This window comes from Schistocerca gregaria, chromosome 2 (assembly GCF_023897955.1).
Source record: "Schistocerca gregaria isolate iqSchGreg1 chromosome 2, iqSchGreg1.2, whole genome shotgun sequence".
In the NCBI taxonomy this organism is placed as follows: Eukaryota; Metazoa; Arthropoda; class Insecta; order Orthoptera; family Acrididae; genus Schistocerca; species Schistocerca gregaria.
The window spans coordinates 490,283,886-490,311,365 of NC_064921.1; the positions used below are offsets into that span (position 1 = coordinate 490,283,886).

At 38.7% G+C, this 27,480-nt stretch overlaps 1 protein-coding gene across 2 annotated transcripts in view; it reads left to right on the plus strand.

Moving 5' to 3' along the window:
• Window positions 1-7,286: 7,286 nt before the first annotated feature.
• LOC126327838 (uncharacterized) overlaps window positions 7,287-27,480 on the plus strand; it is a 298,189-nt gene continuing 277,995 nt past the window's right edge. Inside the window, exons 1-3 of one of the 2 annotated variants that reach the window (XM_049995920.1) lie at window positions 7,287-7,444; window positions 7,753-7,981; window positions 19,379-19,437. In XM_049995920.1, coding sequence (XP_049851877.1) covers window positions 7,796-7,981; window positions 19,379-19,437 — 245 coding nt within the window. In that variant the 5' untranslated portion in view covers window positions 7,287-7,444; window positions 7,753-7,795. The remainder of the gene's footprint in view (window positions 7,445-7,752; window positions 7,982-19,378; window positions 19,438-27,480) is intronic. The other variant, XM_049995922.1, reaches the window with a different exon arrangement.

A 27,480-nucleotide genomic window follows, 5' to 3' on the forward strand; every position in this document is an offset into this window, starting at 1 on the left:
GCAGAGGTTCAGATATTTACACTTTGTTTCTAATTTCACCAACGTCTGCCACATGAATTGTGCTGACAACACTGTTGCAGACTATCTGTCTAGAGTGTCAGCAATCGTCGACAAACTTGACTGGGCCACAGTGACACAGGCCTAACCCACTGATACAGAACTGCCAACTCACAGCTCAGACCCAACATCTAGTCTTAATATCTAGTGTTAACAATAGCATTACGCCGATAATTATCTTCTCTGTGACGTTTCTACGATTTCTGATCCCTCACTGTTACACCTGGTGTTTGACAAATTTACATGGCCTTGCACAGCCAGGTGTATCCAGAACTGTCAAACATCTCACCTAATATGTAAATTGAAGGTAGAGGGGAGAGAAAAGAAAGGAAAAGGAAGGAACTATCGATGTCAGAGATCAGTACTGAGAGTGATGGATAGAGAATCATGTAATCTCACTGAAAACTTAGTCTCACCTGCAATCAGATAAGGCTGTAAACTATAGACCACAGTGTGCATCCCAAGCCAAGACTCCAAGATTGACTGCCATGCTATACCCCATTCAGGCATTTTGACATTCTGAGGAGGCACTTTTTACATATGCTTGTCGCCTTTGTAATACCCCTACCCAAATTCCAAGGCTCTCTCTACACATAGTCCATCGTTAACTGGGTTATGATGGGTGGAGGCTATGCCTATTGGTTACATTACAGTGGAAACTACTGTTGTAACTTCATAGATACTTGGATAGCCAGCTGCGGGTGACACACTGTCATCACCACTGACCAAGGGTGACAGTTCGAAGCGGGCCTCTTTAATGAGTTGGTGTTCAGTGATTCCACACCACCACCTGCCATCTCCAAAAAATGGTTTAGTGGAGCATTGGTGTCACGCACTGAAAGCTGCACTCCTATGCTATGCGAGATATTGGAGAGGTGCTCTCCTGTGAGTTTTACTAGTCATCTGCATGGCGTTTAAGGAGGACCTAAATGCACTATTAGCTCAGATCACCTACAGAGAACCAATCTACCTGTCAGCAGATTATTTCGAGACTGCACCAACTGTCTCAGCCATGGATCTACTTACACTAGTAGGCAACATCAGCCACCACATCTCATGATTACATACACCTCTACACAGGCACACTCTGTCTCCTGCATCTACACCCATAAGTATTTGGACACAGACCAGTACATAATGGCACATGATGACACTATTCAACTGGAGCTCACCTTCCCCACTGTATAGGCCCATTCTGAGTGCTTGACTGAGAGTACATCTTCTACCAGAACGAAAACATCACTGTTTCCGTTAACTGACTGAAGCCAGCTTGTGTGCTTCACGATCACACTGAGGCCAACTCAGAGAAAATTGAGGAACCTCTGCAGACTGACCCTCCATGGAGTGTCACGATCATCAGCGTCCATCCCACCTGATCAAGCTGTGTCATAGTGAGTGCACCACCATAGAATAATCTTCCCCTACTTCCTCTGTTTCATCATGTCACAAGCCGTCCTGAGCTTGATGAATCACACATTACCTCACTTCTCCGACTCGACAGCACCCTCTATCTAGATACTTGTTGAAGTCAACTCATCCTCACCTGACGACAACACCAATGCAGTCTTACAGCTCTTGTCCAACGACCCTGTAACCAGATTTGGTCGACCGCATCGTCAATCAGATCACTTCCATGACTACAGCCTGCATGATATTACAGCACCCTTCTCTCACTGATACATGTGCTCCAGTACTTGGCACAAGTTTTACTGTTTCTCTGAAGCTTTTTTCAGGCTGTGGTTACTGAAAAAATTCGACAGTGGCGTTAATTTACTACAAATGCTGACAATATAGACACCTATTGAAAGAGAGAGCTAATGTGACATGATACATCAATTACTTGTACCTACAGTAACTGTAAATCACAACCACCTACTTATTACGAAATAGGTTAAGCAAAACACATGTAGGCACTGGTTACTGATAGTGAGATAAAGACTTACATACACTTTGTAATATATGCAAGCTGTTCTATCACTTGATATACATATCTACATGCATCAAGGTCAGAGACCAGACCAAAGAGTCAGCGATTCTGTTTCACTATGCCTTCACTCCAGAGGTTTAGTGTTGCTATAGGACAGAGTTCCTACAGAGCCCCCTTCCTCTCATGAATGCAGAGCACATCGAACACTGAGTAAAGAGTATAGTAATACCATACAGATGGTAGTCTTAGAAGTGATTCAGTTGACGATGTGATCGACCAAACATGGACACTGTTTTGGCACCTGTGGTTGCAGTGTCTTCAGACGAGAGCTTGAAGGCTGTGTCGGTATTATTGTCCAATGAGGTCGAGCCAGTTTCCAGCAGTGTAGAAACTGAGGTGGTACAATGTTGTCCGAAAACTGAGAGGGTGCCGTTGAGACAGGGAAGTGAGGTGATGGCTGATTCATCAACCTCAGGACAGATGGTGAGACAATGAAACAGAGGACATAGGAGAGGGTTGTTGGATGGTGGTGCACTTGTTATGGTGCAACCTTGACCAGATGAGATGGACACTGACTTGTACCAAGTTTTCAGTTGTTGTAATAGGTATATATAGTCGTTTTTGCCTGTAAATTACTTAAGTTTCAAAAAACTATTGATAATATTTGTAGCAGGTAAATCAAAAGACAATCAGCAAACTTTGTATAAAATTATTTGTTTACTATTCTGTAAAATACTGCACAGCGCATAAATTATTTATTTTCTGTCTTGTAAAATATTGCACCTGGCATAATGCAGCCCTACCATGCTTGCTGTTCTCAGGTGGGTGATAAGTCAATAGCTGTCTGTAAGCAGCTGGAAATCGCCCTGACAACTGTTGAGTGGTTAGGAGCATCAGATGGGTCTATTGGGAGGTCTACCAATGGCTGTGTACCAGAGGTGCTAAAGATAATCCAAGTACTATTCTCCCCTGTGGACACTGTATCTCCTGCAGGAAGCACAAACCGCATCATTAACCGTCGACTTTGCTGTGAGCGATGTGCCAATGACAGATCTAGGAATCCTGTACAGGCGAGACAAAGATCAAGGAGAACTCAGAATGTGGCACCAATCCAACTAACCAATATGTTTGAGGCCTGTCTTTCACTGAAGCCAAAACTGAGCCTGCGAGTCTCACTCCACTTGCTGGGATACCTACAATGTCATTTATCAAGGGGCAGTGAAAGTAAAGGGATAGGTGTCCTATTAATCGCCAGCAGTTCAACTGTATAGTGAATAACAGTACCGATTAAGGAAATGGCAGCAAGGGATCAGAAGACACCAAATACACTCAGTGTGTATGCCTGGAGGCCTCATTCAACATGTTGAAGAGGCTATTCTGGCAGCCATTGAGGAGAAAAGGTGCAGCCAACTACAGAATCTGGCACACATTGGCACAAATGATCCCTTTCTTTTGAGCTCCAAGGTCATATTTGGATCAGTCCATCTACTAACAGAGGGGATGGAATCACTAAAGTAATTTATAGCCAAAAAGGAGATATCTATTAAAGCAACAGAAGACTGTAAAAGGCAGTGTCCATCTGATCTGATCAAGGTTGCATCATACTAAGTGCACCACCATCCAACACCGCTCCCCTACTTCCTCTGTTTCATCATGTCAGCATCCCTCCCGAAGCTGATGATTCATCTATCATCTCACATCTCTGACACAATGGCACAATGGCATCCTCAGCCTTTACACCGCTGGAAGCTGACCCTGGTAGCATGATAGGCTGTGACTATCTAGACTGGCTCCAAAGGGTTGATTGTTCTACAGTCTCCCTAAATAGGTCATGTGTCATTACACATCAGAAACAGCTACCCAAGTAGCTAACTGTGTATGGAGTGTACATAAGGATTTTTTAGATTTGGCAACTCTCCATCCATATCAGATAACGATAGCTGTAGGAAACCCAGAAGTACCAGTTTAAGACCCAAGGAAATGCCTCTCACGTGTTAGTATTAAAATTCTAATGATTAACTGCCAAAGCATTCACAACAAAGCTCCAGATTTTGAGGCACTTCTAAAAAGCAAAACGTTCACATAATATTAGGCACAGAAAGCTAGTTAAAACCCGAAATTGACAGCAGTGAGATCTTCAGAGAAAATTTAAGCATATACTACAATGATTGGGAAATGAGAAACGGAAGTGGTGTGTTTCTTACAGTAGACAAGAAACAGATATCGACCAAGATAGAAATTGCAACTGCATGTGTGATAGTTTGGGCAATAATCGGTATCAAGGGTGGGCATAAAATTATGACAGGATCCTAGTATTGGCAGCCAAACTCACCTCTTGATGTAACCAAACATTTTAGAGGAAACCTCAGTTCACTTATACATAAGTTCCTTAATCATACTGTAAACATTACAGAAAACTTAAATCATTCAACAATCAATTGGGATTATTATAGTTTTATTAGTGGTGGGTATGAAGAACATAATGTGAAATGTTAAGTACCTTTCTTGAAAACTAGCTACAACAATAGTTCAGAACCCAGTTCATGACAGATATATATTAGATCTAATGGCAACAGACAGACCTGGCCACTTTGAGGACGTCCACATCGAAATTGGTACCAGTGAGCATATGTCAATTATAGCAACAATGAATGCCAAAATGCAAAGGATAACAATAACAAGCAGAAAAAGTTATATGTTCACAAACTAGACAAAATAGCAGTAGTGACAACTTGAAACTTTTAGTTCAGAACAAGAGCATGTAGAGGAACTACAGCACAGGTTTAGAAGGGTAGTTGCTGTGTTCTGGATAGGTATGAACCATGTAGAACAATTCGTAATGGGAGAGATCCTCCATGGTATGCAGCAGTGAAACTTCTAAAGAAACAGAGACTATTCCATAATAGATATCAAACAATGCATAGGGCTATAGATAGAGAGATTATGAATATTTGCAGTCAAGACAGCAGTGTGTGAAGCCTTCAGTGACTACCATAATAGAATATGGTCAAATGATCTACCACAAAATCCCAAAGAAATTCTAGTCTCGTGTAAAAGCTGTTAGTGTCCAGCTCTCATGGACAAGACAGGAACTCAAATAGAGAGTAGCAAAGCAAAAGCAGAAATGTTTAACCCTGTTTTCAAATGTTCATTTACAATGGAAAACCCAGGAGTACTACCATAGTTTATGTCTCATACTTCTGAAAAAAGTAGCGAAATATGTATTAGTGGCAGTGGTGTTGAGAGACAGCTGAAAACGTTAAATCTGAACAAAGCCCCAGGGCCAGATTGAATGCCTAACAGATTCTATGCACAGTTCACAACATATTTAACCCCTGTGTTAACTAAAATGTACCATAGATCCCTCGAACAAAAGACTATGCCCAGTAGCTAGAAGAAAGCACAGATCAGCATGGGTCACACTTGCCTACAAGAAGTGTAGCAGAAGCGATCCACAGAACTTCTGTTCAAAATCCTTGACATCCATGTCTTGTAGAATCTTATAACATATCCTGAGCTCAAACATAATGAGGTAACTCGAACAGAACTACCTCCTCCATGCCAAACATATAATATCCTGAAAGGCATGGATCAAGGAAGTCAGGTAGATGTAGGGTTCCTCGACTTCCGAAATGCATTTGACTCAGCACCACACCTGCACTTTATTATCAAAGTGCGATCATATGTGGCATCAGACGAAATATGTGACTAGAGTGAATATTTCTTGATAGGGAGGATGTGGCATGTAATCTTGGATGGAGAATCATTGACAAATGTAGAAGTAAGTTCGAGTGTACTCCAGGGAGGCGTGTTCGGTGAGTTGCTATTCATGTTGCATGTTAATGGTCTTGCAGACAATATTAATTGTAATGTCAGACTTTTTGCAGATGAGGCAGTTACCAACAATGAAGCAGTCTGAAAAAAAACAATACAAACATTCTGTCAGACTTTAATAAGATTTCAAAGTTGTGCAATGATTCACAACTGGCTTTCAGTGTTCAAAAATGTAAAAATGTGCACTTCACAGCAAAAGTAGTACCGGTATCCAATGATATAATATCAGGGAATCACAGATGGAAACTGAAAACGTGTATAAATATTTGGGTGTAACCCTTAGTATGGACATGAAGTGGAATCATCACATAGACCCATCTCTGAGTAAAGCTGGTAATAGACTTTAATTTAATGGTACAAGACTGCAGAAATGTGTTTAGTCTACAAAGGAGATTGCTTACACATGAGGTGTTCGGCTCATCCTGGAATACTTCTCTAGTGTGCAGGACCAATACTAGGTAGGACTGACAGAGAAGTTCACAGATTTGTTTGACCCACAGGGGAAGTGTTGAAAGAACTGAATTAGTAGACTCTTAAGGATAGATGGAAAATGTGCCAAGAAAATCTACTAAAGAAGTTTCAAGAACCGGCTTGCAGTGATAACTCTAGGAATGTCCTGCAATCCACTACACGTTGCTCCCACGGGGAACCTAAGGATAAGATTAGAATATTAGAATAATTACGGCACGCTCAGAGGCATTTTAACAATCAATTTTCACATGTTCCATACGTGAATGGAATGGTAAAAATCCTAATAACTGGTACAGTGATACGTCAGTGCTGCCACGCACTTCACAGTCATTTTTTTATTATTATTATTATTATTATTATTATTTTTTTTTTTTTGCAGAGTACATCTGTAGATCTATGTACCACATTTATTAATGGTTTCCGAAATTCAGTTTTGGTCTCCCACAAGATATGTTGCATGGAAGTGTAATGATTCAGGATGTTAACAACTGTTTTATCTCTGATGATATTGTTATTCAGTTTCATATTTTCTATTTCATTTTTTCTGTGTGCATGTTTTGTTATCCCTCACAGTGTTAATTATATCTTTTAAATATTTATTATTATTTAAATTTTGAAATAAACTGATTAATTGATTTGTTAATTTGTATTTTTCTTGTCTTATCAACTGACTGTATTTCTTATGGTCTGCTGGTAGCTTTCAATAATTTCCCTCTGTTTCATTCGTCTTAAGTTATCCCTCATGTCTTTTATTTCCTTCGTGATCCACTGTTTGGTTTGAAGAATTTTTCTTTTCCTCTCGGTTTTTGGAAATGCGGGATTGACGTAGGGGCTTACGGTTTCTTGAAAAACACTGTCTTCGTCAGCATTAAAAAAATTAAAAAATGCTGATTTTAGTAGTGAACTGCGAGGTATGTTGTGGCAGGCAAGCACAGTTCGGAGAATTCTCATGTTACAGCAATTCACTGAAACGAAATCGATGGTCGTGTCTGTCGATATTTCGTTTCGATACAGTTTTTGGCATTATTCCAATAGGAGTACAATATGGCTTGTATATTTGAATACATCGTGATGCATTGAATTTTTAAAGATTTTACCGTGTACGAATCTGAATGTTATAGACACAGTGCGAAAAACGTAAAAGTAAAAGGAACGGTAAGTGTACTACCATTCTGCTAGAATAGGGTAGGAAGAAGAAGTCCAAGAGCGTCGTTCTATGTAGAAGTTTGTGTTGAGTGCAATAGTATTCGGAAGAATCTTATTGCGACGTCAATTTTTAAAAACAGCTTCTTTATTTACTATGTTAAGGTAACTTGTTTAGAGAGGTTGTCGAGACCATATCATGATTTGTATTATAACCTAACGAAATAATCATGTACATGGATGGAATGTCAGTTTGAAATTGTGATACACTTATAATAAATAAGCATTGCTTAGATAATATTGATTGATCTACTTTTCAGGTTGGGTCATTGGTGAACACAACTGCATCATAATACTTATGGAATGTATGGAAACAGTGACAAACCAGTGGACTTCAGCAAGAAGCCTCGCGTTGTGCCAAGGAAAATTAAAAACAATGTCTACAAAGGACTTACTTACAGGGAGCTGGGATATAACTTAGGAAGAGCTAATCCCGACTTTGAAGCAGTTGCTGAAGATAAACTTGTGACGAAGAATTATCTGGAAATGGTTAGCTAACATTGAGTAATGTTTACTGGCTGTGCTTTCGACAGTGCAAAAACATGGTTTGACAAGTGTATCAGTTGCTATAGAGTTTTGTGGAATATAGTGTTATTAATCGTGTCCAAAAATAGTACGTGCGCAATTAGTTGTTCGTGCATGTTTTCACTGAAAATAAGTGTTAATTGTGTTTTTGGGCCGATATAGCATAAGGTTGCGAGAGGGGGTGGGGGCGGGCAAGTTATGAAGTGTGATACTAATTTCTGATGTTACTGCAGAAAGGTAAGTGTTGAAAAGAGATGCCGTTTCTTCGATATTTGAAAGCTAGCGAGCTCGGATTACTGAAAACATTGCTTTCAAGGATCTGCTTCCAACAGTTCAGTGCGTTTGCCTTCTTGCAAAGCGCTAGCTACTAAAGTGATTTTTCGATCATTTGTTAGGTGTAAGGAAATTTTACAGTCGCAACAGTTTAAATGTTTTGATGAACCATCTCATCATGGAAACATTTCGTTGCAGTTAGTCTTGTGTGTAGTAATGTGTAGTAAAACCTTCATTCTCTGCGTTGTAGATTATCTCAAAACTGAAGCCCCTCCCCACGGCTTTTTCCCAGCCCTCCAGTCATACTTCTGCTTTAATTTTTGTTATTGTGACAATGATCTACAGTGAAGCTTGAGATCTGGTTTAGGAATCTGTATCTTCAAGGCTGGATTGCAAGTAGTAAGCCAGTTTTCCAATTTGAAGCATTATATAGGCCCTATCTTATAAGGAAGTACAGTGGCTGATATGTCTAGTAATGTACTGGTACGAGACGGTTCTGGTTGCAATACAAGTAATGGAAACAGTAAAGATAACTTCCACTTTTTTTCTCTCCCACTGCAACTGTCTACTACTCATTGGCTCAACAATACATCAAGTGATTCAGCATTTTTCATTGTATCTTAATAAAAATGGAAATGCAAGGAAAAAAGTTTTTAATTAATTCTTGTAATAAAAGCAAAAAAATTCACTTAATTTTTGTTTTGTCACTTGTTTACATTTCTTGTAGGCTGTAGAAAAAAAAAGATTTTAAGTATACCTTGAGGTGAGAATGTGCCATACCTCTTCAATAGGTACCAGTGGATTTTTAAATTTTATTGCAGTTTGTGTGAGGCATTACCCTACAGTGTGGTAGTGTGTTGAATTCCCCCTGAAATCATGGTTGTCATAGCAGACTGATTTGTAGTGTTTGCAGAGATTGAAAGGTGATAAATTTCTTCAAGAGTTAGTGAAGCCAATGAGTCTGGCAAATGAACATTGTGATAACATTGATCTTTAACATTGCCTAATGTTCATGTTCTTGCTATATGGCATTTAGACACCCATTTCCTTATGTAAAGCACTTTTCATGATAAATTCTAGAACTTCAAGGTAAATTTGGAAATGTGTAATTGGCAGTAAACAAGTGTCGGACTATTTTGGTGCAGATTACATAATTGTTAACTGAATAAACTAAGAAAAATGCAAGTGACTGTGTTATGTGCATGAGTGAAGTGTCCTCCCTTTTTTCTCTCTCCTCCCCCCCCCCCCCCCCCCTCCACTACCCACTGCAATCTTGTTTGTGATTAGAGAACTATCAGTAACATAGAATTTCAAATTGATTGGAAATGAGTTGGTGAAACTAAAAGAAATGTGAAATAAAGATCCATGTGTAGTGTTGCATGGCATTTAGAGTCATCATTGGCAAAAACCGCTCCATATTTAAAACACAATAGTATAGCAATATTTGAACCCTGCTTTGTGATTGCTTTATTTAATTTTAAAAAGACTCCATAATCATAGTCATAAACATTTGCACCAAATTTAATCCACTCTTCCCTATAACTGAAATTACAAAGTACATCCAGACGCATTGCATTGTGCAGTAGTGAAATCTCTATTTTGAACATGTAGGCCTAACTCACGGGAGAGTAATGTATCTCTCGCATTTAATGACAAGGCTATGGTTACTTGCAATTTGTGCAATCTAAGTTGACGCCCAGAGTAGTTTCTGATGGGAATGACTGTAAATGGGAAATGGATTACATTTGCTTCCATAAGCCACCATGCCGAGTGTTGGTATGGATAGAATCCATATCAGCAAGATATTGAAAAGGGGAAACACTCGGCATGGATAGAATCCATATCAGCAAGATACTGGAAAGGGGAAACAAATATCAAATGATCAATGAAAAATTAAAGGTAACAGTGATATGAAGCATAAAGATAAGTCTATACATTGAAAGTCAGAAGCTACAGCGCACTATCACTACTGCATCACAGCCATTGAATGGAAATCTATAACACACATTTTTAGTGGTTGTGATCCTTGTGTTTTCGCCTTAAAAACAGCCCTGTTTCATATTTGATAACAGAAATAGAAGCATATTGAGGACTGCTTTTGAGACTGTATTCATGAATGTAGGTAGTGCGTTGAAACAGATTTTTAACTATGCGTTCTTGAAAATTTCTCTGTAGTATTCACTCGTGCTAACCTGTTTGATTCGTGTAGTCTTCTTTGTTAGTAATGGGTTGTAGCTGAAGATATCAAAGCATTTGCTAGGCCAAGAAACAACTCGCAGTTCATTTCATCACCAGCTACAACATTGAGGCCCACAATGTACTATAACTTTGGCCAGACAATTTTTCTAATATTTAATTTTTACTAAGGATCTTATAGTGAGTTACATATTATTCTTTAAATAATGCCTCAAAATCCAATTATGTGTGACCGTTATCTGTAATTTGTTGTACTGGTATCAAAAAATTTTCAAATAATTACAGTATCAGTACTGTTAGTTATTTGAGCTCCCTAGAGAGTACTGCAATGGAAATGAATAAAAGACAAGGAGCTGTTTTCTGTGCCATATTTACTGTGTGTAAATTATAACTTCTTCGCTGATAGGGATGTGTCTGTGTAAATATTCCTTTTGATCATTGGGCTATATTTGTTTAGGCCTACTGTTCATTAAAAGTGGCTGCTTCTCTATCCATAACATACACACCACTGTGATATGCATAGCTGAGGCTACTTCTCATTGTGCTGTGTATATTGGTATACCTTTTCACTTGTGGAGCATGGAGAGAATGACTGCATCAGTGTCACGACAAAAGTGCTCTTATGGTGTACCAGATTCTTTCACTCGATGCTGCTGGTAACAGTTTGTCAAAATGTGTTTCTGACTGCTATATGTATACACTCTTTGGAAACATGTTTTGAAACAGGGAAACCCCTATTCATAGCAGTGTCGGTACAGTTCAAAGAAAACAGTGGTTGAGGCAAGCTACCAATGGTCACTGCTGTGCCATCCTAGTGCCTATTTATATCTTGCATTTTCATCTGCTATATAGAGTTGATAGGTGTTGCATTTTTGCGTGCTGTATTAAGTTAAAAACAGGTAGTGAAGGAGGCAGCATACTGTTGGGCCATCATTACACTGAGCTGTATACTGATTGTGCAATATACAGAGCAAGCGGTACGAGAACAGTAGTAATCAAAAAGATTCTCTGTAGAGAACTGCTCCTACATTTGGTAGAATGCTGACAAAAATGTGTAGAAAAGAAAGTAGGGTCACTTACAATAGCTTGCTTTGAAATGCAAAATGTGCCATGCTCAGAAATGAATAGTAACAGCATGTCTGCTCGACTTTGTTTTTCTGATTTTTTTTCCCACCACTGACATATTTCATCTCATTTGTGGGCCCTTCAGTGTTTTAATAACGAAGTTTCTTCATCACTAGTTATAACAATATGAAAGAATAATACAACATAGCATTGCAGTTAATGAAAAATGTTTGCCACCAGGGTGGACAGAAACAGTTACAAGAAGCAAAGTTGCTAACATGTTGCAACACACCACAGGAAACATTTTTTCAAGAGAAAGATGTTTCTCGACGAGACAAGGAGTATGCAGCTTTGTTTTCTTTTGGCAAGCTTTGAACTGATTTGTTTCTTAAATGGAGAGTGGGAAGAAAACTTGATCTGCAAAAGACAAGCCCTAGGTTAGGTAGTAATGTGACAAGTTGTGGATCACCGAAACTAAGGCATATCAACTTGAAAAATTGCCATATAGATTGATGTGTTGTGTAGCCTGAGATAAATTTTTGTCGTTGCAAAAACCTACTTTTATATGTTTATTTCCAATACTACAGGAAATTCCAAAAAATATTATTAGTTCAAAACTAATAGAAGAAAGTACCACCCAACTTTATTTACAAAGCATGAAAAATCACCAACAAGCATTATAATTATTAATCGATAAGTAACTCAAGATTTCTTGTATTTGTAGTTCCTATATGAGCAGAATGTAGGAGGTTATATTTTATGTTCCTTGCTTAATACCTGTTCTTTGAACTTTGTGAGTAAGCTTTTGTCAGACAGTTGGCATCTATCTTAAAATGTCTGACTTGTGGTATTTCTATGATGCTTTGCCATGTCTCAAGGAAACCTGTAGCAATTCATACTGCCCTGCCTTTACATTCAATGCCTCCTGTTAGTTATATTTAGTATGGGTCCACCACACTTCAGCATTATTCCAGAATGGGAGGCATGAATGTGTTATGAGTGATGTCCTTTGTAGACTGATTGCATTTTCCCTGTCTTGTGCTGCCTGCTTTACCTGCAGCTGAGGGGTTTGTGATTATTCCATTTCATATCCCTACAAATTGTTATACTAAGTATTTGTATAGGTTGACTGATTCCAGTTGTCACTCATTGGGTTTGTAGTTATGGGATCAGTGTAAAATGATTTTGCATTCTTAAAAGTGCACAGTTTTACTGAGAAGTGGACAGTTTTATATTTCTATACATTTGAAGCATGTTGCCACTCTTTTCACCACTTTGAAATATGCTATTGTAATCTGATTTGTGTAGTTCTCTTTTTCAGACAGAATTTCAATATAGATAACTGATTCATCCACAGAATGTCTAAATATACTATTAATATTGTCTGCAGTTTATTAATATAAAGCAAGAACAGAAAATGGCCCAGCGCACTTCCCTGGAGCATGTCCGAAGTTATTTTGACATCTATTGATAGTTGTCCTTCCATGATAACAGGTTGCCCCAAACCCTAAAAAGAAATCCTCAAGCCACTCTCATATTTACATTAATAATGTTGGTTGTTTTTATGGCTGAATAATTCACTCATTTGTTTCACATTAAGGCTGAGTAAAGTATAGTATACACCATTTTGCATTCTGATATTTTATTTATGAATGCCTCCGTTGTTTTCGAATAGTGATTGGTCATAGACAACAAACTTCATGAGAGTGGAAATGTGTTATGGTGCACTTGTCAGCATGCGCAACAGCTTAGAGCTGGCTACAAGAGGTATTAAAGTTTACATTACCTATTAATATCTTCTCTCCAACAAAAGCATTTTCTTCCCCAATACCAAGTTACCTCACGGTAGGATACCATAAAGCATTAATCAATGAAAGTAGTCAAAGTAAAGCAAACCCAGTGATGTTAAGAATGTAATAAATAATAAAAGTAATTTCATACAGAAATGGAATCCTAGCTACTTCTCGATCACTACGGTGTTGTAGAGGAATTTCTGAATGTTTACTAATCTAATTTGTATATGTGTGTGTGCGTTTGTTTTTGTGTGTGTGTGTTTTTTGTGTGTGTGTGTGGGGGGGAGGGGGGGAGGGACTAGAGAGAGAGAGAGGCATGTTTAAGTGTAGATGAACTGTACGTAAAAGAAAAATACTTAGGCCTTGTGAACAACACTAGCCATTGATATATTATTTGAAGTGTGATGCAATGCAGCTACATAAATGACACAATGTGATACTATTTTTTTATAAACAGTGTGCATTTTGAAGTTACAGTTGGGGTCCAAGCAAACCACTATTTTTCTCCTCTGTGGTCTGATGATTTCAAGCTTTTAGCGTGTGTGAAGGCATTAATAACAAGAACAGCTCCATCCAAAATCCCTCTATTCTTTTGGATGTTGTTTTAGTGTGATTATTATTTTCAGTTTTTTTGGTGTTGGTGATAATACTTATCACTCTTTTTTAAAAAGACTCGTGTCTTCCTAATGTTAATAACATGATGAGTCTTATCAGTGTGATGTCACAGTGTTAACTAATCCCTAAAATATTATTGTGTGGCAGCATTTCATTTTTTCTGAGATTAGTGTACTATAATTGAGGCCTTCTCTGGAGTGACAACTTAGCTGAAATCACATGTTTTAAAATTTTGTATGTGTAAAAAGTTGGTTTAGTTTTTTGATTCTGAAACTCGAGTGCAAGAACTTAACATACTCATATTTTTCTTTTTCTCTGGTCATGTGTCTAATAGAAATACACTCCTGGAAATGGAAAAAAGAACACATTGACACTGGTGTGTCAGACCCACCATACTTGCTCCGGACACTGCAAGAGGGCTGTACAAGCAATGATCACACGCACGGCACAGCGGACACACCAGGAACCGCGGCGTTGGCCGTCGAATGGCGCTAGCTGCGCAGCATTTGTGCACCGCCGCCGTCTGTGTCAGCCAGTTTGCCGTGCCATACGGAGCTCCATCGCAGTCTTTAACACTGGTAGCATGCCGCGACAGCGTGGACGTGAACCCTATGTGCAGTTGACGGACTTTGATTGAGGGCGTATAGTGGGCATGCGGGAGGCCGGGTGGACGTACCGCCGAATTGCTCAACACGTGGGGCGTGAGGTCTCCACAGTACATCGATGTTGTCGCCAGTGGTCGGCGGAAGGTGCACGTGCCAGTTGACCTGGGACTGGACCGCAGCGACGCACGGATGCACGCCAAGACCGTAGGATCCTACGCAGTGCCGTAGGGGACCCCACTGCCACTTCCCAGCAAATTAGGGACACTGTTGCTCCTGTGGTATCGGCGAGGACCATTCGCAACCGTCTACATGAAGCTGGGCTACGGTTCCGCATACCGTTAGGCCGTCTTCCGCTCACGCCCCAACATCGTGCAGCCCGCCTCCAGTGGTGTTGCAACAGGCGTGAATGGAGGGACGAATGAAGACGTGTCGTCTTCAGCGATGAGAGTCGCTTCTGCCTTGGTGCCAATGATGGTCGTATGCGTGTTTGGTGCCGTGAAGGTGAGTGCCACAGTCGGGACTGCATACGACCGAGGCACACAGGGCCAACACCCGGCATCATGGTGTGGGGAGCGATCTCCTACACTGGCCGTACACCTCTGGTGATCGTCGAGGGGACACTGAATAGTGCACGGTACATCCAAACCGTCGTCGAACCCATCGTTCTACCATTCCTAGACCGGCAAGGGAACTTGCTGTTCCAACAGGACAATGCACGTCCGCATGTATCCCGTGCCACCCAACATGCTCTAGAAGGTGTAAGTCAACTACCCTGGCCAGCAAGATCTCCGGATCTGTCCCCCATTGAGCATGTTTGTGACTGGATGAAGCGTCGTCTCACGCGGTCTGCACGTCCAGCACGAACGCTGGTCCAACTGAGGCGCCAGGTGGAAATGGCATGGCAAGCCGTTCCACAGGACTACATCCAGCATCTCTACGATCGTCTCCATAGGAGAATAGCAGCCTGCATTGCTGCAAAAGCTGGATATACACTGTACTAGTGCCGACATTGTGCATGCTCTGTTGCCTGTGTCTATGTGCCTGTGGTTCTGTCAGTGTGATCATGTGATGTATCTGATCCCAGGAATGTGTCAATAAAGTTTCCCCTTCCTGGGACAATGAATTCACGGTGTTCTTATTTCAATTTCCAGGAGTGTACAATGATTTTGATATTGTATGGATCCTGGAGCTTGACTACTCACAAAATCATATACAAAAGAACAAACAGAACCTGAATTTTTTGCTGTACCATCTAAAAACAATAAAATTTACTTGATTGTTCGTTGTGACAGTGAATATTAAATAGTACATAGAAAGCCTCCTGTAGTATTGTGGAGTAATTAAGAGTTTAGACAGAGACAAATTCTGTGGTAACGTAACATTTTCCAGAATTTCTCTTCTTCTTCATAACCTGTTTCTTTCACTTCTCCTTCTGAATTATGTTGCCTTCCAATAGTGTAGTTTTCATATTCACCCTCCATACTTGACGTATTATTGCTAATCACACTTCCCATATTTTTTTGCAGTTTCTGTTAGCTTTCAGTGTGATATCAAAAGAAAATTTCTCACGTTAAAAATATTCCATCAGTGATAAGTAAGTCTTAGCTCAGCGGACACAAAACACAGGTTTGAGCATTGTGGAAGCTGTCTGTGCACTGCAGTTTGTGGAACAGTAACTTCACACAGCACATCAGTCAAATGTTTCTAGAGGACACTGTGTTTATTGGATATTAATAATGGTTCATCAAAGTAAAGACTTGTTAGTACAGATGCATTTTTTGCAGGAAATGAAAAAATGACATGATGTACTTTGCAAGACTTATTCCAGGAACTCCTACGTTGTAAAAGTGACTTGAACCACAGCACAATATTAGTTCATGATTATGATCCATGGTATGTGCAAATAACTAAACTGCATCAAGTAATTTACATATCAAAAGTTATTAAATCTGCATCCAGAAGTTTGATTTGGTCCATAATTTGAGGATATCATGTGAGAAAGAGCGCAGGTTGGGTTTTGCATCATCGATGGCTTGGAATCCATTCTGGTTGGCATGGAGATGATTCTGGTCGAGATACCTGATTACATTTGGGGCCAGAATTCCTATGTTTTGAGGTTCTGCTGTAACAGGTGGATATCAGTGATATTGATTGGTAGTTTTATGAATCATTTCTCCTATCCTTCTCTCAGACAGGTGTGAGCTGTGCTTGCTCCTAGTGTCAGGTTAAAGTTTTATGTCTGAGGGAGCTACAGTGTGTTAAAAATTACTATCCGTGAGTGATCTGGTTAACAGAGGGGCTAAATCATCTGAAACTTCTTTATGGAATCTTATATAGATTAAACCAGGTGGGGGAGTATTGATTAATTTTGACTGCAACTCTTTCTCAAACCACTAACACTCAATTTCGCTGTGGTGTGAGTATTAAGCTTGGAAAGTACTCCTGTATTTCCTTTATAAATGAAAATTTGAAAATGGATTTCAGCATTACTGCTTCTGCGTTACTACCCAGTATCATTTCCTATGTCGCCCACAAATGCCTGGACACTAACTTTGGTGGCACTAATGTCCTTTACAGATATGAGCCAATTTTCTTTGTTTAAAGAAACCTTTTGATAAGTATTTGTTACAGTAGTCACTGCCAACTTCATACATTGCCCTGTCGATTGTAAAGAGCACGTCATTGAGCACCTCTTATCACTAGCCACATGTTTTGTTCTACACTTACATAGTGATCACTGTTTATTTGCAAATATATTTACTGGGACAGTGTACCACAAACGATTCATTCCATCATCAGCTATTCTGCTAGTTATTTATCTATAGAATGCTTCATCCAAATATTATTCTAAACTGGGACCACAGTTCTTAAACATGTTTTGTACAGAGCTAAACATTTTAAGTTCCTCCTTGAGACTTGATAAATGGATGCAAATGAATATTCCTTCATGTCTCTCACTTTTACACGCATGTACCCAATAAATTATGTGATTCTTGGTGCACTGTTTAATGAGGAAAGATTGAAGTTAACATTCCATTGGCCGCTGACAGTTTTTCTACCTCATGAATTCTCAGTGCCTTAAATATATCCTAAAGATTTGCGTGATAAACAGTATTAAAATCTTCAGAAAGCTTTATATAGAGGATGATTGTACATCTCTCACTACACTACAGGTTAGTCTGTTACTCCATATTTTCATTTGTTGTTTGTTAACTTGCAACCGAATTGTCACCTTCCAACCTAATGAGCTCTAGAGCTACAGATCTGTCTGTCACAGCGGCTGAGAATCCGGATCTTCAAAGCTGTAGTGTGACAGTTTGTCATTCAATAACTGGTTATAATAGCATTATCATCATTGAGTCGTACTGAGCAACTATGAAAAGCCATTGTCATTATGTTTTTTTTAATGGGTTCTGTAGGCATTTTTAATGCCTGCTGTGATACAGGGATAGGGTTTTGTATATGATTTGGCTCTGGACAATATCTTTGGAAACAGCATTTCAAAGTTAGCCACGAAGACTGAAGAAAAACCTTTCTAGCTGTTGTTGTACTATTTGACAGAACTTCTAAACAGAATTCAGTGATTAGAAAACTCCCATATTTTCTCACCTGCAAATTTCTTTTATAAGTAACAAACCACTTTCTCCACTGGTATTGCAGGATTAATGAAGATGAATGTGTTTTAGTCAAAATCTCTGTCAATCAGTATCGTTATCTCTGCTTGTGGTGTCTGCTGTACAGTCCAGCATAAAGAAAATGATTCAAAAATACATTGGTCCATGGAACTTATTTTTCAGCAACCACTGCTGTGGCTGCAACTCCTTCTGTTCCTGTAGTAAATGTATTGATAAGATTGTCAGTTGAACAGTCTGACTGATAGAAGATCTGTGTTAAAACAGGCCATGTTTCTAAATAGGCTGTCTGTTACTAGAAGAAGAAGAAGACAAATAGAAAACTACTGATTGTCAGAGGAACTTCTGGCTGGAACCAACTACACATGCAAATATTTGGAAATGCCCACGAGATAATTTAAAATGAATGACCAGTTAACGTAAAGGGAAGGCTCTTAGTCAGTTTTTGGGCAGTGAGGGATTCCATGTTGTATACAAATAAGAGTATCCTGGCTAAAACACTGTTGGAGTATTTCCATTCACAACCAGAGTGGAGTCATTGCAAGTACTGGGCAGAAACTGAAAAGGAGCACAACTAGTAAATGCTTTGTTAATTGAAAGCACTGTTTTGGTTGTTATAGAAGGACAGCCAGTCTAAATTTGCGTGAGTATCTGTTCAGCAGATCTTGTGAAAGCAAGTTCAAATTAACCGCATATTTCGTACTCCCATATTAATAGTGTAGTAGTCACTTATTATTTACAAGCCTAGTTATAAAAAAATAATGAACAAAACAGCTAATACCATTGTTAGCTTCTTTCCTACTCTGATCTATGAATGTGATGCCAGTTGCAATGTCTGTCACCTTACGCTCTTCACTTCGTATGTATTGTGGATGACACATGGAACTGGTGACTTTTATCTGCATGCAGAACCCATGTAACATCAAAGATACATGTAACAGTGCTTTGTTCATCGATATGTCATTAATTAACTGCTGCAGCAAGTGTCAGTGCTCTACATTGTCAGTTACATGTAATAGAAATATTAGATTAATGAAGATATTTTTTTACTGACAGAAATGAAGAGGTTAATTTATCATGTTTTTTTAATGAAAAATCTGCAAACCTAAAAAATATGATAAATATCTTTTGTTTTTTGTAATGTCATCATTTGTGTGCTTCATTAAAACTTTTTTTTTCCAGAGATGTGAACTCCCTGCACAAACGAGATCAACTTTTTTAATGGTGTTCAGTCCAGATGGGTAAGTATAAATATCATTTGATTCCATTAACAGCATTACAATATTTTTTCTTTAAAGTGTGCTGAATCAGGAATTACGTAATGGTGTTGAAAGTGAGTCCACTTTCTGTTAATTATGTTTGTTACGATAGGAGAAGTATACAATATTTTTTAAGATAAAGCTGTTACGCATTTGAGAGTGAAAAAGTTCAATATGTGTTACATCTTTTCTTTGTAAATGAAAAAACACACAGCACTGTAATATTCTACAGTACTTTTTATTTTACAAATCAGTTTTTGGCTGTTACACAATTGTCAAGTACAAAGATACATATGTGTGGCTGTGATTTTTTTGGGGATCAAGGATTTTAGAATAGTGCAACTATAGAGTGTCATAGTTGGTTTCCAAAGGTGACACCTGTTAATGTTTGATTTAGTACTAAATCAAAAGTGATTATTCCTGTAAAAATGTGAAGTAAAATAATTGCGGGGATAAAAAAATATGTAACTCATTAATTAGTCAACTATATGACAAATTACAATAATTGTTTTGAGAGGAAAACAAGTTGAACAAAAGTAAGTAAAATTTGTTTATGATGTTTGAAGCATGATGACTGAACAAGATAATCTTGTCCTAAAAATGTTCAATATACAAACAAACACTGTCCGAACAGGTGTTGAAAGCCCAACAGCATTGACTGGCCACTTTGTCATCCTCAGCCCTTAGGCATCAACAGATGCGGCTATGGAGGAGCATGCAGCCAGCGCACCGCTCTCCCGGCCGTTGTCAGTTTTTGTGAGCTGTGTCATAACTTCTCGGCCAAGTAGCTCAAAATTGACCTTACAAGGGCTGAGTGCAACCTGCTTGCCAGCAGCACTCAGCAGACATGGACAGTGCCCCATCCAAGTGCTAGCCAAGCCTGACTGCATATAACTGTGGTGAACTGTTGGGAATTGGTGCTACCAGTGCGGCAAGGTCGTTGACCTAATATTACAAACGGCACAGTATAACAAGTAAGGCTAAACAGATAAATGTAAACAATAATAACTAAACAAAGTAAAATGTTTGACAGAGCAAATGAAACTACAGTAATTGAAATAAAGGAAAAACGGGGCACGAGTAGGAGAGGTAATTTCCAACATGGTCTGAGTGGGATTATATGTAGTATCTGCAGTTAGATATGGTGAGTATTGGGACTATCTCTGATCACTCAGTACGAAGCTTGTGCAGGTGGACATACATTTATTAATTTTAATTATTTTAAGGTAGTCCATCTTTCTATCTTTGTGGATATTATGTAAGAATTCATGTTGATCTATGTAGAAGTGGCCTTTTTAAAGCCAGTGGGTCATCTGCGAAAGTAGTCTTTTTTTCTAAAGCACCAGCTTCTATGATGATCCTTCAATTGGGTGTATATTGCCCAGCCTGACTGGCCTATATAGAATTTGGTACAATGAAAAGTGTTTTTTGTATATTTTACGCTTTTTCTGATGCGGAAGAGCTTTACCATTGGGCAAAAAGTGTCCAATAGAGTTGCGCCCATAAATGATGTTTTGAAGTTTCTACATCTCAGCATTCTGGCAACATTCAGAAAAGAGATTTTTCTAAACAGGGAACAATGCACCATATATTAAGGTTTTGAGATGGTGGTTTGAGGACAAGAGGAGAGATCTGTTGTTGTTGCTTTATGCCTTATGGAGTCCACAAAAACTGAAGTATAACCCTTGCTTGATGTTATCTGTTTGGTTCTGTTTAATTCATGACTAGTGGAGATGGATTTTAGACTGTATATCATTGAAAGGCAGTCCATTGGTGTTGAGAATTGACAGGAACTAAAATGACAGTGGTGATAGGCTTCCTGTAAATCTTAAAAGTGTGAATGTGATCAGTGATATCTATGGTTATGCCTAGGTAATTTATGGAGTTCCTGCCAAAGCCAGCTGAATTCTAAGCACAACATTATCAAATTCACAATCACTATTATACTCTGCCTGCTTGTAATACAGGGCCATTTAAGGACAAAATATCTTGTTCAGTCACTTCCCTTTGAACATGGCACCATATTTACCTGTATATTTTTCCTCTCAAAATATTTTTTTTTATTTTTGTCACATAGTTCATTATTTTATAAGTCCTACATTTATTGACAAAAATGTTTTTACATCAAATTTTTACCAAAATCACAGTCATTTTCATCCCAAATTAAATATTAACAACTGTCATCTTTGGAAACCAACTGAGATACTTTGTAGCTGTAATATTTGAAAATCTTTGATCCACAAAAATTTCACAGCCACAAATATGTACATTTGCTCATGACAATGGCATAACAGTTGATTACCGGTTTGTAAAAAAACTGCTGTCAAGTGCGCAATTGTAATGCCCTTGTCACAGTCAGGTGCAAAATTATTTGAAGAAATGCTCCACCATGAAGAATTTGGCAACTGATGAACGTCCCAGCTAGTTTATTATCGTAATATACGGTTTGTGTGCAATTAATGGTGACATTCTGTGGAATATATGGCTGTTGCACTTGCTGGTGGAAGTACAGAAACACAACTTGGTCATTAACTTGTCAGAATCCGTCTTTGGAGCAAAAGAGCACCTTGATTGTTAGCTGCAATAGGTAGAAGGCATGTTTTCTTGATGCATCGCATTTCAGTGGTTTTGACTAAGATAAACGAATGCTGTGATGTTCTTCATGGGCACCCCAGTGTAGAAGTTGGCACAGGAACAGCCAAGTGAAAAATCCGTGCAATCGCACATTTATTTATATATATGTCTACTTCAGAATTTTCCTTTGTGATAACACATTTATAAGATTACTGTGCTGATTTGAAGTTCTTATTTGTATATTTTACTGTCTGCATCGCTTATGCATATCTTTTATTGATCGTATCGAAACCCATTTGTTTGGTGTGAAATTTCGAACATTTACTAGTGCCGCAGTAAATTGGTACTGTTTTCGTCAGTTATAGGCTTAAACTTAATTGTGCTCTTTTCAGATTTTGAAGAACTATAGGTCTATCCATGTTCAAAACAATCATTCTATAATTTTGTTGTGCGGTTATGTAAGAAATAGGTTATTATTGAGGATTTTCAGAAACGTACAACACTATATTTTCATTAATCACTGGTATGACCATTTTGGGTATGCATCTTATTTCGGAGCAAATCAGCTTTTTTGGTTCACAGTTACTTTCAAAGAATATATGACCTCTGAATTTCGTTGTATGCCGACACGAATGAATGTGTGTTTCTGAGAATTTTCGGAAGCTACCATTGTTGTCTGTCTAATCTAAGAGTATTTTGTAGTAAATCAGCATTAGTGATATATATTATCTCAGGGTGCATACGACCCTGGACAACCGGGAGATCCGGGAAAAACCCGGGGATTTTTCCATCTGGGAGAAAACTGGGAAAAACCTGGGATATTTTTAGAATTCCGGTAATTTTTCATTGCTTTAGTTTTCAGTTAAATTTTTGTAATTTTGACTGGTAAGAACCGATACTCTAACAAAGGATATTACTGTATCCCGCTACTGCAGATTAATACACCAGCAATAAACAGACACGAGAGAAAAAAACGAAAATAACTTAAACTGCGAAGGTAATGCGCCATATACGACGACGACACACAGTGCTCATGGAAGCGTCTGTCAATTGAAAATGTTTCAAAGGCTTTAGGAAGGCTATGCAGCGCTTAATAACAAAAAATTGCCTCCAATGAACGTGAAGCCGCAACTGTTTACATTTGATTTGTTTTAGCAGTTACGCACGGCCTCATGCGCATGCACAGTTGAGTCACTTTTGAGAAGTAGATTCTCCCGCTTCTGGCAACAGGAATGTGGCTGTTGGCTGTGCAAGCAGTCACAGCTAGCAGCTAGATGCCACCGGGAAAAGGGGGTGCCAAATTCCTATTCTTGAGGGAAAAAACTGTTCCCCAAAGCACTTAGCATCCAGCGCACGTTTGCCTATCGATTATTCCTATGATTTTGCAACGCTTCTCTGTTAGTTTTGGAACATTTTTGAACACATTTTAAGTTGATTTCTGAATGAATCATAAGTTGACTTTTCAATGCATCCATAGTGTACGTGATGTCTCTGTCAGGAGAATCCTCGTCGCATCTAGACATGAACACAAGGTGACGGGGCTATACGAGCTGAGTGAGTAAAGCCGAACTGATGAATGCCAATAGCTGTCTGATTATGTGGTTGATTGGGTTTGTGAATGATCAGCGTTGTTATAATTACTAGGGAAATCCAGAGATTCAGACTACCAGAATGGAAATAAATGACTGAGAGGAATAACAGGTGAGAAGGATAACGTATTATCTTCTCGGTGTATTCAAGAAAACGAAATTTTGACAGAAAACTTTTGGCCAGATCGCTACACTAGTAAGGACCAGTAGTACAGTCCCCGACCAGCAGCAATGTAAGCTCTATTCTGAAAGTAATGAGGAAAATGTGTTGTTCAAACACGTAATAATGCCTAACCAGAAAATAATCACGGGATAACTAAACCTTGCCTAGTAAGGCGTCTCGGGTCTCCCGCGTCGCTCCCTTACACTCTGTAAAGGAGTATAGAACTCATCATCATCATCATCATCATCATCATCATCATCAAGTAAACCTGTGATTCTGGCAGGGCTAGTGAAGTTAATCAGAGAACAAATTTTGACAGTGGCAGCAATAGCTACAGAATTGGTGATAAGATTGTTTGTTAGAACGAGGAAGGAGAAGAAACGGCGACATAACATTATGGCAGAATAAGACGTTTCCAAATATATATAAAAATTTCTTAATACTACTTTTCGATCTCATGTTTGAGAAGCTGGTGTGTATGAATGGAATGTGAAACTATTTCCTAACATAAAACTTTATGCTTGTAGTAGGCCTAATAGGCATTTGATATTGGTATTTATTGGATTGTATTCTGTCGTGTTATAAAAACAAAATTGCTACCATATTAGAAAGGCCTATTTTGTTTTATCTAGCAGACAGTGACAAAATAGACATAATCAGATCGAGAAACCACACCAGTCTTGGGTATTATTTGTATTAACAGCTTTTTCAGTATTAGATAACGACATTTTGATTTTTCATGTAGCAAAACGTTTGACGAACTTTGATGAGGTAACAGAATCTTTCGCAGAAAGGAAAGCACGGCATGTAAAGATGTAGTAAGATTAGAGATAAAAAAAATGCTAGGAGAAGCTAGAAGAAGCTTGAAGAAATATGTAATTTATTGCTTATCTCATGTAAGTATTGGTTTTATATATGCTATATTTATGTCACACAAAACAGCAAGTTATTAACTAATAGGCAATAAAGAGTTCAGATTTTTTGAAGAGTTCTTGTTCTCTCTATTATAATTAATCCCATCTGCTATTAATTGCGAGATTTTTTTTAAAGAGGGGCAAGCTGTCAAACCGGTCGACTAGGAGAAGGAGAGGCACCACAGGACATTTCAAATTCCCCTCTCCTGAATATAGTTTGGACGTGTGGTAGAAAAATGCTTTATGAAGAGGCGAGGCACTGGCATACTTAGGACCAAATAATATCTTTTACATTTCCTCGAATGTGTATGTTTTATGTTTCAGACTTTTCAGAAAGGTGTGCCCTACAAGATTAACATATTCTGAAAATTCGATTTTTTTTTTAGTATTGACCTGGTTTGCAAACATCGTAGATTCGGGGCTGATGCGCAGAGCAGTCTTCAGTTATGTTATAGTGGGTAGTCTTCACATGACCCGTGTTTACATTTAGTGGCTTTGCTGTTTCCCCTTCATTTACTCTCACATCAAATGAAAACAAAATGGATCTCTGTGGCCGGGAGCTATCAAGTGAATTAAAGCACATTCACATAATTACGGAAGACTGAAATATGTCATTAGTTTCAGATTTTATTTTATTTCCATCTTTCTGACTGTCAAACATTAATCGCCTTGCAGAACAATGGAGCTATTTTTGTCTGTTTACTAAAGAAATTTTATTTTTGTTAAACTTTTCCGCAGAGGCAGTCAATGTATTTGAAACAAAATGTTTAATTCCACAGTACTGGCCAGTTTCAACTGTTGGCTGCATTTCAAGTGCACATTTTCATTTTCTAGCACATATGGCGTTATGCCATAATAAAGAACCAAACATGATATAATACAGTACTGGTGATCCAAGAAAATTTACATCCCGAAAACCACATTGAAAAGCTTAATATCATGTCGAGGTCTACTTCATTGGGAATCTGGACGTACGAATGTGCCCTTCAAGTATGCACTTTAAATGTGCACATTTTAATATGGTTCACGAAATTCCGATGCTCTTGCAGTATCCTCTGATGTCTTCTTTCTTTTATGACATAATTTATAACCTTTCAATGTTTTACGTGTACGTACATACGGGCTTCCTACATTGCGGTGTCGCCTGTTATCTGCGCTCTCTGGCAACTGCTGAAACGAACCTATTTCTAACAGGTTGCGGTAAAATATTGCGAGTGGTGGTTTGAAAAGCGTTACTTTCAAAGTAAATGGCCTTTTATGTAAGTTGAGCTAAGTGCAAGAAGGTACCATGAATTTATTAAATCACAGAGCATTTGACTCTCATTTAAAAATCAACTCGTTGATGACCATCCATTTAGAAGAATTTTGAACCCTGTAGATCAGACATTTGTGTCATTATTAAAAATTTTACTGTCTTATTTCTGTGATATATCTTAAAGTGTAACACGCGCAAAAAAGCTCAACGGTATATGCGAAAGCTTAGCGTCTCTTGCAGCTTGAGACCAATATTATGTGTGAAGGCTTTTCTTTTCTCGTAGCAACTCTATGTATATTAATTTAAACTATTAACTTTCCCTGTTTGTGTGTTTGTGCTACTTAACAGTGATGTTGCTGTTGGCTGACTACATCGTGTGTCCTGTGCTCTGAATATCCGCTGTCATCGGCTGGCGAGATCACGTGACATGAGCTACGAACGGCTTACAAAAACGCATCGAAATCTCGATTTCATTGATCCGGAAAGTAACATGCGGTGTTTGGTGGAATTCCAATGAATGCTTTCGTAATACGAAAATACCCAGCATATACGTTGCTGCACATCAGATATTTCCAAAACGTGTCTTTTTCCCTGAGTTTCATTTTCTAAAGTGCCGGGATATTGCATGCCCGTGTACAGAAGCATAACTATTTGATGGATTGATAAGGGAAAATATACTGTCACCCAGGAGAAAGTGTATTTCTAACCAGGAAATCTGGGAAAAATACTGGAATTTTATTTTCCTTGTCCACGTATACACCCTGTACCTACAATCAACTTAAATAAAAAAAATAGGAAACTAGTATTTAACATAGATTTTTATGTTGCTTTAATAGAGATCTTGTTTTGTGCACTTATTTGAATTCTTATAGGGAACTAGCAACTTTTAGCTGAACAGATTAAAATATAGTCAGCAGGCTTAGTCTAAAGTTTATTTGTTCACTGTCCTGTGATACAGTGCACTAGCCAAAATGCAGCCCCACTGTTAACGCTGTTCTTGAACATTGGATGGGTTGGTTGACTTTAGTAAGCAGATGGAAATCGCCCTGACTACTGTCAATTGAATGACAGTTGCTGTGAATCGGTGTGTTGAAGGAGCTCCCAAGAGATGTGTATCTGTGACACAGGTACCAGAGGTACCTCAAGTACTGTCTTCTCCTACAGATCCTGTCTCCTCTGCAGAAAGTAAAGGGTCTGTCATTACCCATCCACGTGTGTGCAAGTGGCATGTCAATGGTAGATCTAGGCATTCTGTACAGAGTGGATGAGGACTAACAAGTTTGAGGTGCTATCTTCCACTGAAAGTGAGCCAGTGGGACTCACTTCACAGGTTTTGGGGAAACCCGTTTGGTCCAGTATCATGAGAAGGCAAACAAATGAGGGATAAGGGTCTATTAATCATTGGAAGTTCAAATGAATGGCGAATGATGATACTATTTAGGGAAACGGCAGCAAGGTTCAGCAAAGTACATCAGATGCATCAGTGTGTATGCCTGGGGGGGCCTCATTCAACATGTTGAAGAGGATATT